This window comes from Pezoporus occidentalis, unplaced genomic scaffold, assembly GCF_034315485.1.
Source record: "Pezoporus occidentalis ecotype Australia unplaced genomic scaffold, CSIRO_AGI_Poc_V1 ctg95, whole genome shotgun sequence".
In the NCBI taxonomy this organism is placed as follows: domain Eukaryota; kingdom Metazoa; phylum Chordata; class Aves; order Psittaciformes; family Psittacidae; genus Pezoporus; species Pezoporus occidentalis.
In genome coordinates this window covers 1,685,515-1,701,265 of record NW_026916315.1, presented here as the reverse complement: position 1 = coordinate 1,701,265, position 15,751 = coordinate 1,685,515, and the positions used below count along the sequence as shown (strand labels likewise).

The 15,751-nt window shown below is 43.6% G+C and overlaps 1 protein-coding gene across 1 annotated transcript in view; it reads left to right on the top strand.

Annotated features, from left to right (window-relative positions):
- The first annotated feature begins 3,101 nt into the window (after window positions 1-3,101).
- The window catches only part of FGF12 (fibroblast growth factor 12), a 228,904-nt gene continuing 216,254 nt past the window's right edge, over window positions 3,102-15,751 (top strand). The window contains exons 1-2 of the mRNA XM_062606315.1: window positions 3,102-3,216; window positions 3,321-3,478. Coding sequence (XP_062462299.1) covers window positions 3,466-3,478 — 13 coding nt within the window. The 5' untranslated portion in view covers window positions 3,102-3,216; window positions 3,321-3,465. The remainder of the gene's footprint in view (window positions 3,217-3,320; window positions 3,479-15,751) is intronic.

The following is a 15,751-nucleotide window of genomic DNA, read 5'->3' as shown; positions in this document are numbered from 1 at the left end:
GAGGAGGGTCTGCACAGGGTGGTTGTGCTTAGACTGAGCCACCTTCTTATTTGTACCGTGATTCCAGCTTACTCCCAAAGCTTGAACATGCAAGGAAAACAGCTGACAAGTTGGGAAAGCACCCATGGCAACCCTGTGGACGTTGGTACAGGCGAGTGGTGCTTCAGAATCTCTCCTACTTTGGCCCAAAAGGTGTGCATGGGAAGGAGTTCAGCTTCAGCACATCTGCATCTCCTGAGTGCCACAATGCTTTGTCTCACTGTGGTTTGGAGAATATCTTGATGCATTACTGAGATGCCATTAATGTGTGTGTCCTCATATGATGCTTGTTACTTGCAAAGCCACAGTAGACACAGATACGACTTTCCTGAGGGGCTAGAGGAGAGACAGTGATCCATCTCAAGTTAGTCCAGCTTGCTTGACACTAATGCAGATGCACAGTTGAAACCTAGAGTAGAGCACAGGGAATATTGTATTCCTTTCTATTGATAGGCATTTTGAAAAGTGACCTGTAAATGGTAAGGGAGGCAAAATAGCCGACGGTTTTGTTCCCTTAATTTTACTTCTTTGTATTGAGGAGAGAAGCCTTGAAGGTGCTTCATCTCTGTTCTGCATAGGTAGGGGCTGCTTTCTCCAAGCCTTCAAGACTTCTTATTTTAAGAACATGTATCTTAAGGGCTTCTGCTGGTTTCAGGATCTGGAAGGGAAATAGTGATATCTTGGATGTAATGCAGAGATCTTTTAAGCTGTGATTGAAAATGAATGTGTGGATTGGTGGGTTTGGATGTTTTACTTGAATGATGCTCCTGCCTGCTATTACCCCAAAGGAAGAAATGCTTTAGAGCTCAAAAGCAAAGCAAAAATTAACAGAAAAGTTTCTTTTGTTTTGTTCCCAAGGGCAAGTCCCCTGAATTCCTCATTCATGTCCCTCTCCATTGAGACAGCCTCCATAAAGAAAGGAAACCCTAAAAGAAAGCTACTTACCTTTGCTAAAGGGGAACATGTTATGGCTGTACCTTTCAGGACATTCGAAAAATGTATTTCCTATGTTTGGGAAACTTGGTCTTCAAGTCTGCCCATGGCAGTGGAGCTCAGCCTGGTGCCTGCAGCTAGGACCTGTTCCCCAGGTTTTTCTGTGAAGTTGAATTATTGATGCCTATTAGCTTTTCAGGGAGTGCACAGCTTTGAAAAGAATTTCTTGGTTCCTTGGTCCAATGCCTGGTATTACAAATGGTGCCTCAGATTGTTCTTGGTAACTAGTGCATCTGTACCTTCACAGGTACACCTGACGGTGTTTCTTTGCCTTCACTTCATCTTGTTGAAAGTTGCTCTTGAACTTTGAATGCCAGGAACCTCTGAGAGTTTGCCTGTTTTAACCTGTGGGAGTTGAGAACATGAGTCCAGAAGTTTTAAAAGAACAAGATAAGGAGTTATTGAGCACTTTGTATATTCTGATAGCATTTTAGAGCATTAACAAGGACTAATAGACCTTGGAAGAGTTACTGTTCTGGTGCTTTTCAGAAAAAGCACAGAAGTGGACTTTCTGTGTAGTCTGGTCAGTTTGGCATTGATGGTGGGTGAAGGCATAGCAATGGGGAAATGGGATCCCACCAGTGAATGAAAGAAACTGAAGGAACAATAGAAATTTACTTTGACCTTCTAGTCAAATCATGAAATCTGTTTTACCACAGTGCATTTTGACTCAAAGCTCACCTACAAACCTGAATATTCAGTCCTGAAATTAAAAAAACAAACCACTAATGTTATTAATGGTAACGTAGGACTTAGTAAATGGATAGCAGCCACTTAATATATTAATTTTACATGGTGGGTCTTCATCTAGCTGGGCTGTTCCTATTTGTTTTTCAGGGACATAGTCTTGGATTAATACGCCATCTCTAACTTCATTGCTTTGCCAGCTTGTGGGGTGGTAACTGGGACTGGAGCAGGTTTTGTTCAGGACTGCCTGGACCATGTACTAAGGTGGGATCATGTGCACAATGTTCACTTCCATAACCACATTCAGGGTTCTGCTTTGGGATGGGGAAGCCTGTAGGCAGGATGGGTTACAGTAGCTCAGACTGAGGAACATGAGGGAAAAAAAGCATGTATAAACACTGTCTGTTTTGCCAATACTGGGCTGTAGGTGAGAAGGTGACTACAAACACGAGGATGTATAAAGAAACAGTGGGCAAGAATTACTGTTCCTGTATTTAGAAATTTACCTAGTGCTGGAGCCATCTACCCTCTACATGTGCAGCTTGCAGTACAGTGAATGCCTTGAGCTGCTTTTTGAGTACCACAAATCATAAAAGTAAGCACAGAATGCTTATGATGGGATTTTACCAGTCCCACCATACTGAAGTTGAAAAATCTGGAAAAATTTAAGAGCTTTAGGAGCAATCCCAGTGTAGAGAAACTTCCTTAAAGGGACAAACTTAAGGACCTCAATCTATGTTCCCCGAAGAAATTACTTGATCACTGTATGAATGTTTTATTAACTTCTCATTAGCAGGGGACTGCTTATTTTATTAAGCAGTTAGAACAAAATCCAGCAGCTCAATGCAAAAGCAGAGAAGCACAAACTAGCTGCAAGGTGGATGTTTTATGAATCAGCATAATTATTCTTAAAACAGCACCTCCGGAGAAGGCCTGAACCTGAGACTGGGCATCTCTTGAAAGATCCGCTCCATGTCTGCAGGTGGTGTGGGCTCAGTTTTGGTCTACGTGATACAGGGAGACTTGGTAGTGGAGCGATCCCTCTGACCCCAGCAGTTTGAGTGTTGTGTTGGGTCTGGGGGTTCCCGCCAGACCATGTGCGATGCGCCCATCACCTACAGAAGCCAGCCGGTGCTCATGCAGCAGCCGGGCGGTGTTCGGTGTTGTGGCGCACAGATGCCATCTCCGTGTACCCGGGGGAGGACTTGCGCGCCCGGCTCGGCGGGGAGCGCTCCGGCAGCACTCCCGCGGGGAACCAGCGGGTGCCGGTGCCCGTGTTGCTGTGTGGAGGGGCCGGGGCCGGGCCAGCCGCCCGCCGGCTCCTCCTCCGCGCCCGCGGAGCCCGCAGCCGGGGGGCCCGGCGGTGCCGCGGTGCGGGCCGCGGGGGCGTGGCGCGGGCGGGGCGCGCATGCGGGCGGTGCCAGGCAGCGCGGCGGGCCGCGGAGCCACTCGCCCCCGCAGCACCGCTCCGCCAGGGACAGCTCCCGCCGGCGCCAGGTAACGGCTTCCCCCGCTCCGCGCCCCGCGCCGCTGCTCCCCGCGGCGGGGCTGGGGGGCTCGGCGGCTCACGCCCTACCCCCCCGGTGCTTGCTTGCTTGCAGCTCCGAGGCTGTGACGGCGCGGTCCCCCAGCGCGGAGCAGGCAGCGGCGGCCGGCTCTGCCCGCCGGGCTCTCGGGGCTTTCGGCTAAGGAGGGAGCGCGTCTTCCGGCAACTTCCCGGCGCCCCGGCGCTCGCAAAGCTCCGCGATGGAAGGGAAAGGTGGGTCGGGGTGCGCGGGGGGAGGGGGGGTGCGGCGGCGGCAGCACCGCAGTGGCCGGGCTGGGTGCGCGGCACGGGGCCGGGAGCAGCCGAGCCGCGCCGCTGTGGTGGGTACATTGCAGCACCGGCGGGGAAGCGGGCTCGGGGAGGCGCTTCCCTGCCCTCTCCAGCACGGGCATTCAGTCAGCTGCGTGGTGGAGCGTGGGGAAGGAAGGGTGGGTTTGGGTTTGGACTTAGGTTTGTTTCTTTTTATAAAAAAAAATATTTATTTTCCTTTAGGGTGAGACAGATGTTAGTTGGTGATTTGTTTTCTTAATGCTAAGGATTTGCATAATGCATATGAGACCTGTCCAATGTTTTTTAGTCAGCAATGGGGAGGTTTGTAAGAGATGAAAAGCATTTCATGACTGGAATGTTTTTTTAAAAAAATACATAATTTCTTTTCCAAAACAACAGGGCTACAGAGCTCTGCCCTCATTACATTGCATATTTAACACATCAGAACATCCTAATAGATTGGGAGAAATGCAATGAGTACGTCCACCCTAGAAAGAGAAAATCATGTAATATTGCCCGCCTAGCTCGTGTGTTTGCATACAAAGAGACATGTACCTCACCCAAATACATCCCTTCGTGTTTGGCATATATACTTTGTTTCCATACGTACTTATGTAGTCCTGCACATCTATTTACCTGTCTACCTCTACAACTGCATCAGACATCACACATTCAACTGGTACATGAACTCAAAATCTGTGCATGTTAATGGCCAATGAAATATGGATGGTAAGTCAGTTCACGCAGAGGAAAGGCTAGTTGCCATTCCCACGTAACCCTAAGCGTCAGCTCTCCTGTAGAACACAAATCTGATAGCTGTTTAATTGATAGAGATGAAGGCAGTAGGAGAATATGGACAATCTTAATTCAAAGAAAATGATGGTAGACTTGTATAACACAATACTACATACCTTCCAGGGAGCCGAGCAAGCTATATTTAAACCTCAGGTTTATTTTTGTAACTATCTTGTCAATCAGGGCTATAGTTCTCCTGTGTGGGAATATCTGGTTATATGCTGATTAAGGAAGGAAGCTATTTCAATCATACAGAGGCAGTATGTCCTATGAAGTACAGTTTCTTGTGGGAAGTGATCAATAGAATTGCCAGGGCTTGAGGACAGGTAAGTATCTCTTTTAAAAAAGTGTTTCTGCAAAGACTTGACTTAGACTAAAAGCTTGCAGCAGTGAAGTTACCCTTGAATTTTATTTTTTTGGCTATACACCCTGTTTTCACTGTTAACCTAAGATGGGACACCTTTACCTTTTTGAATGTCTTACTGGTACGTGTCTTGATGTGAAACAGATTATGACTTTAGTATAACATAGGATGTGCCTTGTCATGCACTAGACAAGAAGGAAAAAGACTCTCTGTGGAACTTCTGATGGAGCTCATGTAGCTGGAGGTGTTGTGCAGGCGGCAGAAAGGTAACATCTGCAATAAAACAAAGCGTCTGCCTAGCTGGTGGCAAAAGCAGCACCTGAGAACGGGTTCCTATCTTGTGCAGACAGCAACTGTTACGATGCAGCCACTGACTGAGTATGCACTGAGCAGCTGAACAAGGTATCCTGTTAGGCTATTGGTACTTGGGTTTATTAGTTACAAGATGGGCTCCACAGCAGTCCATGTTCACAGGCTCTTGGCTTTGGTGTTAGGATTATCAGAGTGCAAGACAACCCCAAAAGTCTTTACTCTGATTTTGTTTGCCAGAAAAAAAACCAAACCCAGTTTGCTCTTACTAGAGATTTTCCTTGATGGGGTAAAGATGGGGAACAAATACTCTCTGGGTTTCCTCTGTCTATGCAGAAAAAAGGTTCGTTTAGAGCAAACCCAGCAGAAATCAAGGCATCAGAATGGGACAGGTCAAAGTAGAGATAAAGGAAATACACAAGCAACTTTGGCATCTCAATGGGAAAATGAGCAGGCAGAAGTCGTCTGCTCACGGCAGGGATCCAGTTGGTTTGGCGCTAAAATAATTCTTGAAACTCCTTTAGTGTTTGACTGACATGAGGCCTGTGGTGCACAGATCTAACAAATTTTGTCTCCATGTATAGTGAGGCACAATGCGCGATGTCTCCTCAGAGGGAAGGTAGGAGCCAGTTTAAATCCTTCACATCTTCAGCTTTTGTGGCTAATTCTAGGTGGACTTGTAATGCAGAGGCCTGGTTAGTAACGAAAATAACATGTAAATAAGTCCCTAGTAAGGTAATACAGTTGCAAGTCCAGTGTTACAAGGTTGCTGCTTGTATACAGTGTTTCTCTGAAGTCATCCCTTCTCTTTAAATGCTTCCTCCTGCAGCCCTTCTCTCACCCCTCTAGTCTTCCTAAGTGCAAATCTTAGAACGTTTCAAACTCAGCATTGTGCAGATACTGGAGAACAGTGTGTGCTATATTAAGCAACATAAAGTCTGTTTAAGAAAACCTACCTTCTGGTCCCTGAATTCAGCTGTCTCTGGTGACTGCCGTGGATGTTTCTGCCTAGGATTTGCCATCCCAGGACAGCTTGGTTGTCTGAACGTGCCTGGTGCTGATGCTTTGCAAAGCCTGCAGTAATCTAAAAAAAGGGCTAAAGACCCATCTCTGGTGCTGCTCAGGACAGCCGTAACTGATTGCACTGGCTGGACTTATTCATGAGAATGAGGGGAGGCCATATCCTAGTTCTTGTGCAGTGAGTTGCAGGATTTGGCTGTTAGGACTGTTGCAGTGAGAGTGCAAGTGAGCTGGTTCTGGAGTTTGCTGTGGAGGAAATGGTGGTTCAGCCACCTTCCAGAAGTCAAACCTGGCTAGAGATGAACATCTCTATCTTCTAGGAGCTGGGAGGGGATAAATGTAGAGCACTATGGATCTGCAATGCTACCAACACATGTTGATGGTCTAAAAGTAACATTTGGCCTCAGCTAACTTACAGCTTCTTGCTTTTATTCTTTTCTGCACATTCACTGTCTCTAAACCTTTTCCAACAGTGAGAAGCTTAGAAGTTGTAGTTGCTCTCAAAGCACACTAAGCAATAGAAGAAGGGAGGGCATTGTGGGTGAGGACTCTGTTTTGCATCTGCTACCTGATCCCTGTTCTCTGAATCTCGCCACTACAGCAGTTCCTGTAGGCTGCAGCAGTAAGCAATACCATGCCAGGCATCCCAGGAGGTGGGCTTTGCCAAAGCTAACAATAGTTAATGTGGAGGTTAAAGAATACTTGGTCATTTGCCAGATTCTTCACAGTCAGAAAGATGCTTAGCAGGGGAAGGAATATCACATGATGATGTTCCATCTCCGATGCTGAAAAACAAATCAGCCATGCAAGAGTCAAGCTGCACAGTATGGAACTATTCCTCGACTTCTGGATGGAGAGAAGGACCACAGGCTAGCCTTGCTACAGGGAGGGCTCCCTTCCTCTGAACATGCTATACCCTCTTCTGTAGTCTTGAAGACACAGGGGAATCCCTTTCTGGCAATAAAGACTGCCAGAGTAAAGACTTTACTGCCTTTTTGGCATTAGAGACTGGGAGAAAAGACACATTACTACTTTTATCTTGTCTGTGATAGAGACTGGCGGTGTTATGTGTCAATGTTGCATGGGGGCAAGTCGTATGCTGCCCTCTGCGCCCTTCTGCAAGGGCCCTTGTTGTTCTCTTGTTCAGGCCAGTGCTGGGCACTAGTGGCCCTGGCGAGGTTTTGTTGCCTGGGTGTGGGGTAAGCTGTGGTCAGCATGGGATGCATGCTGTTAGCATGTTAAGAAATATAGAAGGACTTGTCAGCTCATCTACTGGAACAGCAAAGTGAAAGCACATTGTTGGCCACCCCACCGAGTTCTGGAGGTACTCTTGTCAGTCCTCAGAGCCACGGTTCTGCCCTGTTGGACGGTAGTGTCAGGTTAGAGAGACAGCCTCCATGCAGTGGATCCTTCCTCAGGAACAGTCTCCATATGCTCAGAAGACTGTGTAGTAGAAGCCAGGGCATCTGGCCTTCCAGCACTCTTCTGATGGAGAGTTCCAAAGCGGTAGGGCTTTCAGGAGATCTCTGCAGAGGACATCTCTGCAGAGTGACTGTCCCAGGCAGATGCTACCACAGTAGTGCAATCTGAGTCATGTTCTCCTTCCAGTCACAAAGGCTGGGAACAGGCTTTTTCCTTTTGCAGAAAAAAAACACAATGCTGCTGTTCATAGACATGCAATGTTCAGGCCGTTAAAACAACAGAAAGATAACTGTAGTTTACCTAGGGCACAGAGTTGCCCTTCTTGGGACTGGCAAACAGGTCTGAGCTCTTTGCATCTTGCTGTCTTGTGGATATGTCAATAGGCAGGGTGGTTTGGTCCATCTCTCTCCAGCAGGGCTGATCTGAAGCTGCCTCAGCCAGACCCAGCATAGTGGGCCAGCTTTCTCTACGCAGCTGTCTGTGTGCTATACCTGTAAAGGACAGAATCTTCACCTTGAACAGCTTGTGATCAAAACCCAACAAGAGCCGATGAATGTTACAATTGCAGATGGACTTTGTGGACAAGGTGAGAAAGGGTAGCAAGTGAGATGCAGTCTTAGAGGCAAATACAAACCTGTGTTCCACCGCTCCACCTCAATACTGCGCATCAGGCACAGCAGTGGCTTGTGTGCAGCTGTGTATGTCAGCACCTTGAACTTCTAGTCTTCCATTTTCTTGCTACATTAGTGTTTTAGGATTCTGCTGAACAGTGAAAATCTCCAGGAGATGTTTCCCACCTCAGTACTTCTGTCTAAAATTATTTGATGGTACAGGGCAACAGCGCAAGAACAAGGCATGTTGGGTAATTGCCATGCAATGTGCCAGGGTATCTTCATGGTGTTTGTAAAAATGGCCCTGCCTAGTTTGCCTTTCCTACCTGGTTTGCCTTTCCTGCCCCTATGTGCCTATACAGTTGCATATGACTCAAAGAACTAACATACCTTTGCACAAACCTGTGTGTGTGTGTCACGAATTGCTGCAGTTTATGACTGGGGTGGGATTTATTTATCACGAAGAAGTGAGTTAATTTGACTATTTGTGCACCCAGATGTGAGGTTTAAGGGACCAGCAAGGTATTTAGACATCTGTGTCTTGCCCCTCCTGCATCACTGGTGCTTATTGGCACAGACCTAGTCCCTCAAATATAATAGCTCGCCCATTGGCTGGCAGGCTCCACATGTAACATGTACTCCTCTGACCTGACTGCAAAAAGTTTGGAAATAGCCACTCTGCTTAGGAAGCTAAATAATACCTCATGGCAGAATTGCATCCTCCCAGTTCTTATTGGAAATAAACTTCTGGTGTCATCTGCCGGTGGCTTTGTCCCTTCATGTGTCTGGAAACACAAAACATTATTTTGAGAGTCAGGGTGATGATGGGGAAGATATCTGTTGTTCTCAGTTTTGCACAGTACTTCAGCAAATGTCCATGTTTGCCAGCCTGAATTCAAAAGATGGAGAGAGGGGTGGGAGGACAGAATAGCAACACAAAGTAATGAATGTGTTTGTAAAGTAATGTCTTGCATGCCTAACACAGTTTTAGCAACTGATGTGTGGGGCTAGCAAATGAGCAAACCTTGATTATGTGCTGCTACCTAGAAGAGCATCCAGTGGTCTGATACCTTCACTAGCCATCAGTAGGTTGCTGCTGAAATATTGCTGTTAGTCATCTGCAGGTTCTGGATAAGAGGATGACCCAAGCCTATGTGATGCACAGGAAAGTAGACACGGTGTCCCTGTAATTATCTGTGCTCTAATGGGCCTCATAATGAGGAGGGAAATATAAGTGACCATGCTCATATTCCTTCGTACCTACAAACCCACAGTGTTAGGAGGAAGAGGACCCTAGTAATAGGCTTAAATGCTACGAAAATGGGAGGAGGACTTAGTCATCTGGCTATTATTAAAATGCCCAAGAAGCAGTCAAAATCCTCCACTCTATTTCCACAAGTTATGTGGGAGCTGTAGAAGTTGCATTTACCCTGAATGAAATGCTGGAGTTATTTAAAATTTTTTTTTTAAAGCATTAAGTTGCTCTGACATACCATTTTTATATATAGGGGTTGTAAGCATAATTTGTGAGTACCTTGAGTAATGACCTGCATACAGCTTGTCATCCTTAGTTCATTTAGGGTCCAGGGTCCTTAAAAAAAAAAGGAACTTGATTTTTAAGTAGCTTTTTTTCAAAAGGCTTATCTTACCACAAGATTTTTTTTATCTGCTTTTATCTTCCCCTTTCTTATCTACTCAGCTATTCAAATCCTGTCTGGATTGCATTAATTTCTAATGTGACATAAAACTTGATATGCAAAACCTAGTTATTTAGGGAGAATTGCAGAAACTATATTTGTCTCTGTCTTTTGACCTATAAATGAGATAACATGACTAATTTTTGCATGCAAATCTTGGTGTTTATTAGCATGGTAAAAGGCAATTTGACAATGAAAAATATTCCTGGTAGGCATAATAACTAATGCTTTCACTCAAAGTATAAAGATTTTAATAAGGCTGTTATACTAAAATGATTGAAGAAAGAGTTTACTATTTTCCTGTCAGTGATACAAGGACGTTTCCTTTTCATATAGCTCCTATATCCCTGCTTTTCTGAAGCGATTTTTTACTCAATAGGACTGCAAATTGTCATGCTAATTCATTGAGTTTTCTCTCCCATCATAAGGTTTGGATGAACCTTATGATTTGATACTTATGCAGGATACACATTAAAAGCTATGGCTTTTTTCTTCAGATTGAATTAAACTATTTATGGTGTCGTCATGTTTCAGCAGAGATCTTGTGGCCTGAGATGATGGCCGCTCAATAGAGTGCAGGAGCAATTCTGCGGGGTGCCTTGAGCCACGTGGCTGAGGGAGGGCTGTGTATTCATCAGGATGTGTACTTTCAGAAGTAAGGCGTTGTACTTGCTATTTTTAATAGCATTTGCAAAGCAAGAAATCAGAAAAGTATGGAATAGCATTTCTAATTCTGAAAACTTTTATGTGTGTGTGCGTGAGCTGTGCTGCTGCTTCTTGAGTTTCACCACTCTGTTTGTGGTTTAGACAAGCTGGTTTAGACTGGGTTTGTCTGCCATCAGCCTTCAATAGGTAAGGTTAATTTACTGAACATAGCTACTAGGAGGAATTATGAAGAAAAGCCAGAAGTGCTGAATGTTTTATCGGTATAATCAGGGAAAATTGCATTACTTTACAGTCACTGAGAATGTATTATTAATGCAGAAACACTTTCCAAGAGGCTGTCAAGCAAGAGGGTCTCTTCAGGAAGATTGAAGCCTATCTGGTCATTAAGTTTCTTATGCTATTCATATTCCAACATGAAGTGCTATCACTGATTTTATTTTTTCTTTCCAGGTTCAGCCAGCCAAGGGTTATTGGTAGGATGGGCATGCTCAAGTGCTGTGACAGTCCCTACTCAAGCAAATGTTGGACTAGAGACCTTGAGGTCTCTTCCAGCTAACATCAATCTCTGACATGATCCTACTGAGAATCTTGAACTCTAAATCTGGTTTTGAAATCTATATCCTGCTTCTTCCTATTCGCATACTGGTCTTTACCCCTTCCCATATCTGAGTGTTTTTCATTACTTGCAGTATTGAAGAGCAGTATCCAAATGTTCTGGATCGAATTTGGTTGTGTTTTCTTGGAGTGTGTGTGGGGAGTTTACAGGTAGCTGTGCAGTTTGAAAGATCAAACTTGCATGAAATTCAGCAGTGAAATAAACTTCTGCCTTGAAGGACAGCTCTCAGAGCTTCATCCTTTACTGATGTGCAGTTCTGAATGTGTATTTTGGGGGAGAACTTTAGCGAGTGTAAAACTTGTCTGACCTTCAGTTAAGAATAACTTGCACCAATGGCATTAGAACGGTAAGAAAAAAATATATACAGCTGAAATGATCCAGATATTCAAAATTACTGTTTCATCATAGGTGTTATTATTTCAAGATTCAACTTAGTTTTCTGAAACTTTTTCTAGGGAAAAGTGTATTTATTTGAGAATCTTTGCACATGCTTTGCCTGCTCTGCTGCAAAAGTATCCATTTCACTGCTAATTTAGAATAAGCCCAAATTCAGTCTTATGAATGCTAGTGGCTCCAACATACTGTAAGGAAGAGAGAAACAGCTGTAATACTGACAAAATGAGGAAGAAATGTAAAATCCAGCACCTCCTAGTATATGGAAAAAAAAATAATTGTACATAAAAAGACTTGGATTTCCTAATTTGATAGTGACAAGCCATTGCAGCATAACTGGGATTATTAAGTAGAATAAACTTCCTCAGCAAGGTCTGCTTTCTGTGATATTTCCAGCTTATTTTATCTCCTTGAAGGCTGAATCTGAGATGTTTTTCTACCCTTAAGTTCATATTCTTCTTTAGTATTGACAAGTGCTCCTGGTATTCCGAGATTGCCTGTTAACCAGCACCATTATCAAATAATTGCATTGATGAAGTCATCTGTTATTTTTCAAACATTTTACTCCTCTCCGTGTTCCCTAGAAGAGAAATTACATACTGCAAATTGTAGCCGTTTTGTTGCCATATGAGAGCATATGAGAAGTGAGGGAAAAATCAGCAGAGAAGTTTAAAAATTACTGTCCTGAATCTCCTGTTGTAGTCAAGATTTTGAATGAAGTCTGTGGAGCTACTCTGGATTTGAACTTGTGTAGGTAAATTCATCATTGGTCAGTAGGCAAAGGCCAGATCTCTAATGCCTACCTAACTGAAAACACAATAGAAGTAATACTAATTACATGGTGTAATACCTATTTAAATGCCTTTAGACCTTAATTGCTAACTAAAGAAGTAATAAAGTTTTGAAGAAGTAATTTTACATTGGTTTGAGGGGATGTTAAAATAACGCATAGTTATGGCTTATTTACCTTTTACTTTTTTCCTACCACTTTGAAGGCAGTTTATTGGTACAAATCATATAGTTTTGACGCTTTTGTGTTAGCAATTTCTATTAATATTGCTATAAACTATCTTCCAAAGTCAGCATATCCACCTCATCTTAAAAATGTCTTATTTACACTTAGAACAAGTGGCTCTGTGCTGAGACTATATCTGTGCTGTTACTGCTGAACATAGTACCAGATATTTAAAATTACCTGCCAGTTTTATTTGTAAGATTCATCTCTTAGTGAAATGCATCTTGTCACATATTACCATCTAAACTGTATTGATAGCGTATTCCCCCCCCCCCCCCCCAAAAAAAAAAAAAACCCTACATCCACATCCAGGAATAGAAAGTCTTCTGTGTGTTGTTTGTGGTTTTGGTTTGTGGGGTTTGTTTGGGGTTGTTTTGTGTGGTTTTGTTTTTTTTGTTGTTGGATTTTTTGTTTGTGTTTTGTTGTGTGGTTTGGGTTTTTTGTTCATTTTGTTGTGTTTTTAAAGAAGCTGGGGTTGAATTTTCCACCTGCTTTGATTAGAAGGTTCCCAGAAATAGTGAGGATAACCCTTACCTATTGGAGCAATGCAAGAAGGCAGCCACAGGCAGTATACAGAGACAAAGAACAGAATGTGCTTAAAATCTGAATTATTCATAGTAAGAAGATACTGGTTTTATTTAAATGGTCCCTTCTGTGGCACCACCCTAATGTTGACGACAGCAGAACCGAATGCAGAATTTAGCTTCATATGCTGCTATCTGTGAAACTGAGAACGAGGTATTGAGGCGGCTGCTGAGCTTTGCATGTATGGAGATGTTCTAGTGCAAGAATGCTCCGTGCTTTGCAAGTCAGTCAAATGGTATGAATTTTTGGATTGATGGCCTGTCATAGACATACTGCTATACATAGGAAAACACAGGCAGGTCCTTTTTTTTTTCTCTTTTTTTTTTTTTTTTGGTATTTAAGGTTTTTTTTGAGCAGTAAGTCCAGAATAGTCTCACTGAATCTCAGCATCATTAAAGCTGGCTCACCCACTGAAATGATTTTATGCTCATGTGGAGCTTGAGTTTATACTCGGTAATCTCAAAGGCTGGTGTACAGCTGCTTTACTGCTCCTGTACTGCTGAAGTCATGTTTATTACCTGGAAGCTGCACAGCAATTTGTCATCCAAACCAGACAGAACATGTCCTGAATGCAGTTTTCCATCTTATCTTGAAGGTGGCTGTGGTGGGCTATTGGCTTGGAGAATATTGGGAAGGGCTGTGTATGTGGACATGTCCCACTTCTGTCCCTCCCCTGTACTTTCATATCAACACTTGAAGCTGGACTTTGGCTTGAAGCCTGGCTGTGGCATCCATAAGGTGTATTTAGTGCTTTGCTTTTCTCCCTGGCTCCTCAGATGTGTGAAGGCTTTGTCTTCTGCAGTTTCCCTGCCTCTGTGCAGTCCCTCCTGTTAGTGTCAGGGCTTCTGTTCAGCCTTAGGGGAAGTCAGTTGTCTAGCAAAGGATAATATATGACACTTCTGGGCTTTCTCCTGCCTGTCAGGAACACTGAAGTAAGCATTCTCCTCTTTTCCCTCCTGCTTGCAAGGGAGCTGCCTAAAATCAGGTTTCTTGTTTGGTAGAAAATCCCATTTCCTGAAGTCTCTGTGCTGAATTGTATTGAACACAATATTTCTATAAACATTTGGGCTTCCAGGACTCTGCACTTACTGATGAGTCCTGCCTTGGATCCATGAGAGTCCATCAATACCTGTGGCATTATGAACAGCACAACTGAGATTAGAGACATGTTTTTCAGCGAAACGGTTTTACTGTATGCTGTTTGTGTAAGGAGGTATCACAGCAGTCAACTCTTACTGATATCTGGGGGACTGTGGATGTCATGGGATGCTTTTAAGGCCTTTCCAGGTGGAGGTACATATGGGCTGTAAAGCTTTAATATTGTTTTACTTCTTGTATTTTTTTCCCAAATCAACCTTATAGCTGTTCTATCTGTTGAAGCATAGAGGTTAAATTGATGGGGAAAATATGGCTGTTTCCAGCTTTCCATTTTAGTTTCCTTTGTAAACAAGAAACAGTGAATGAAGTCAGGAAAGCCTGTGTATTCTTATTTTAAAAAATACTTTATTTCAGTCATAAGTAACATGTTTTAGTTTGAAATTGGTTTGAAATTCTTTCCTTTGTGAGGGAAAAATTATAGAACAATGAACATTTTCAGCAGAACAAACAGTAATGTTTCATTTAAAACTTTAAAATTTGTATTTTTGCATGCTGTGTCCCAGGGCAGTTCAACAGAACTGGTCATGAAGTTGCAAGTGTTACAGTGTATTTCTGTATTTCTGTGCATAAGATGTCAGCTGCAGATGTTTTGCCCATACATTTGCCAGTGTTTACTGGCTTAAATGCTTTGCCAGGCCATGTGAAATTGCTTAGTTCCATGAAGATGGCTGATCTGGCCTCACCTGGATGGATTGTCTTGCAGCTTTACCAAAAAGGCATCACTCAAGCCAGATTGTGCTGTCTTGTTTTGTGAACTACATAATTTTCACCCCATGTCCCAGAATAGCCCCATCTGTCAGCAAGAGCTATGAACTATGTATATTTATAGAGATGCTGCAGGGTACCAGAAATAGTGACCAAGGTGGCTATCGGCCAATGGCTTCTGAATGCCCTAAGTCTAATGAACTGAAAAGCTCATGTACCTCCTTTAGGGGAAAATGAAAAATCAGATTGTCTCTAATTATGACCTCAGATGATGAAAGAGCAATCTCAAAATAGCAGAGCATGAACTCCCTTGATGTAAGACAAAGCTGGATGGGTCTGGAGTTGGATCCTTTTTTTTTTTAATGAAAGACCTATTGGACCATCAGTTCTGTTCCTGGAGGGGCTAGTTACAGCTACATGAGGCAATAAATCAGCTCCCACTCCTCTGGAAAAGAAACCCCTTGGTGCTTAGTTCAGCCCTTCCTGGCAAAATTATGTGGGGATGGAAGCCAGAGTTACACGTGCCAGGCCTAAGACACCAGCTTGTAAATCGCCTGGGTTCAGCCCCTTAATGCCTGTGCACCACAGTGAGAGAACGGCTACAAAAATCTTTGATTAACGGAGTTACTGGGGACTGTATATTAGTATGGCTCTGCACTTCGTTAAATGGGAGGTTGGCTGGTGCCTGGATATATGTATTTGCGTGTACACTCCAGGGTTGAGGCATGTCTTTGTTACCTCAGGTAGGAGTTGTATTAGGAACTGATCTGAGACGTTGCTAGACATTGCTTGAGTAGCGTTTGCAATTTGGGAGTGGTTGGGTTCAGATCTTGTTATGGTGTTGGCCAGAGAGTGTGGGG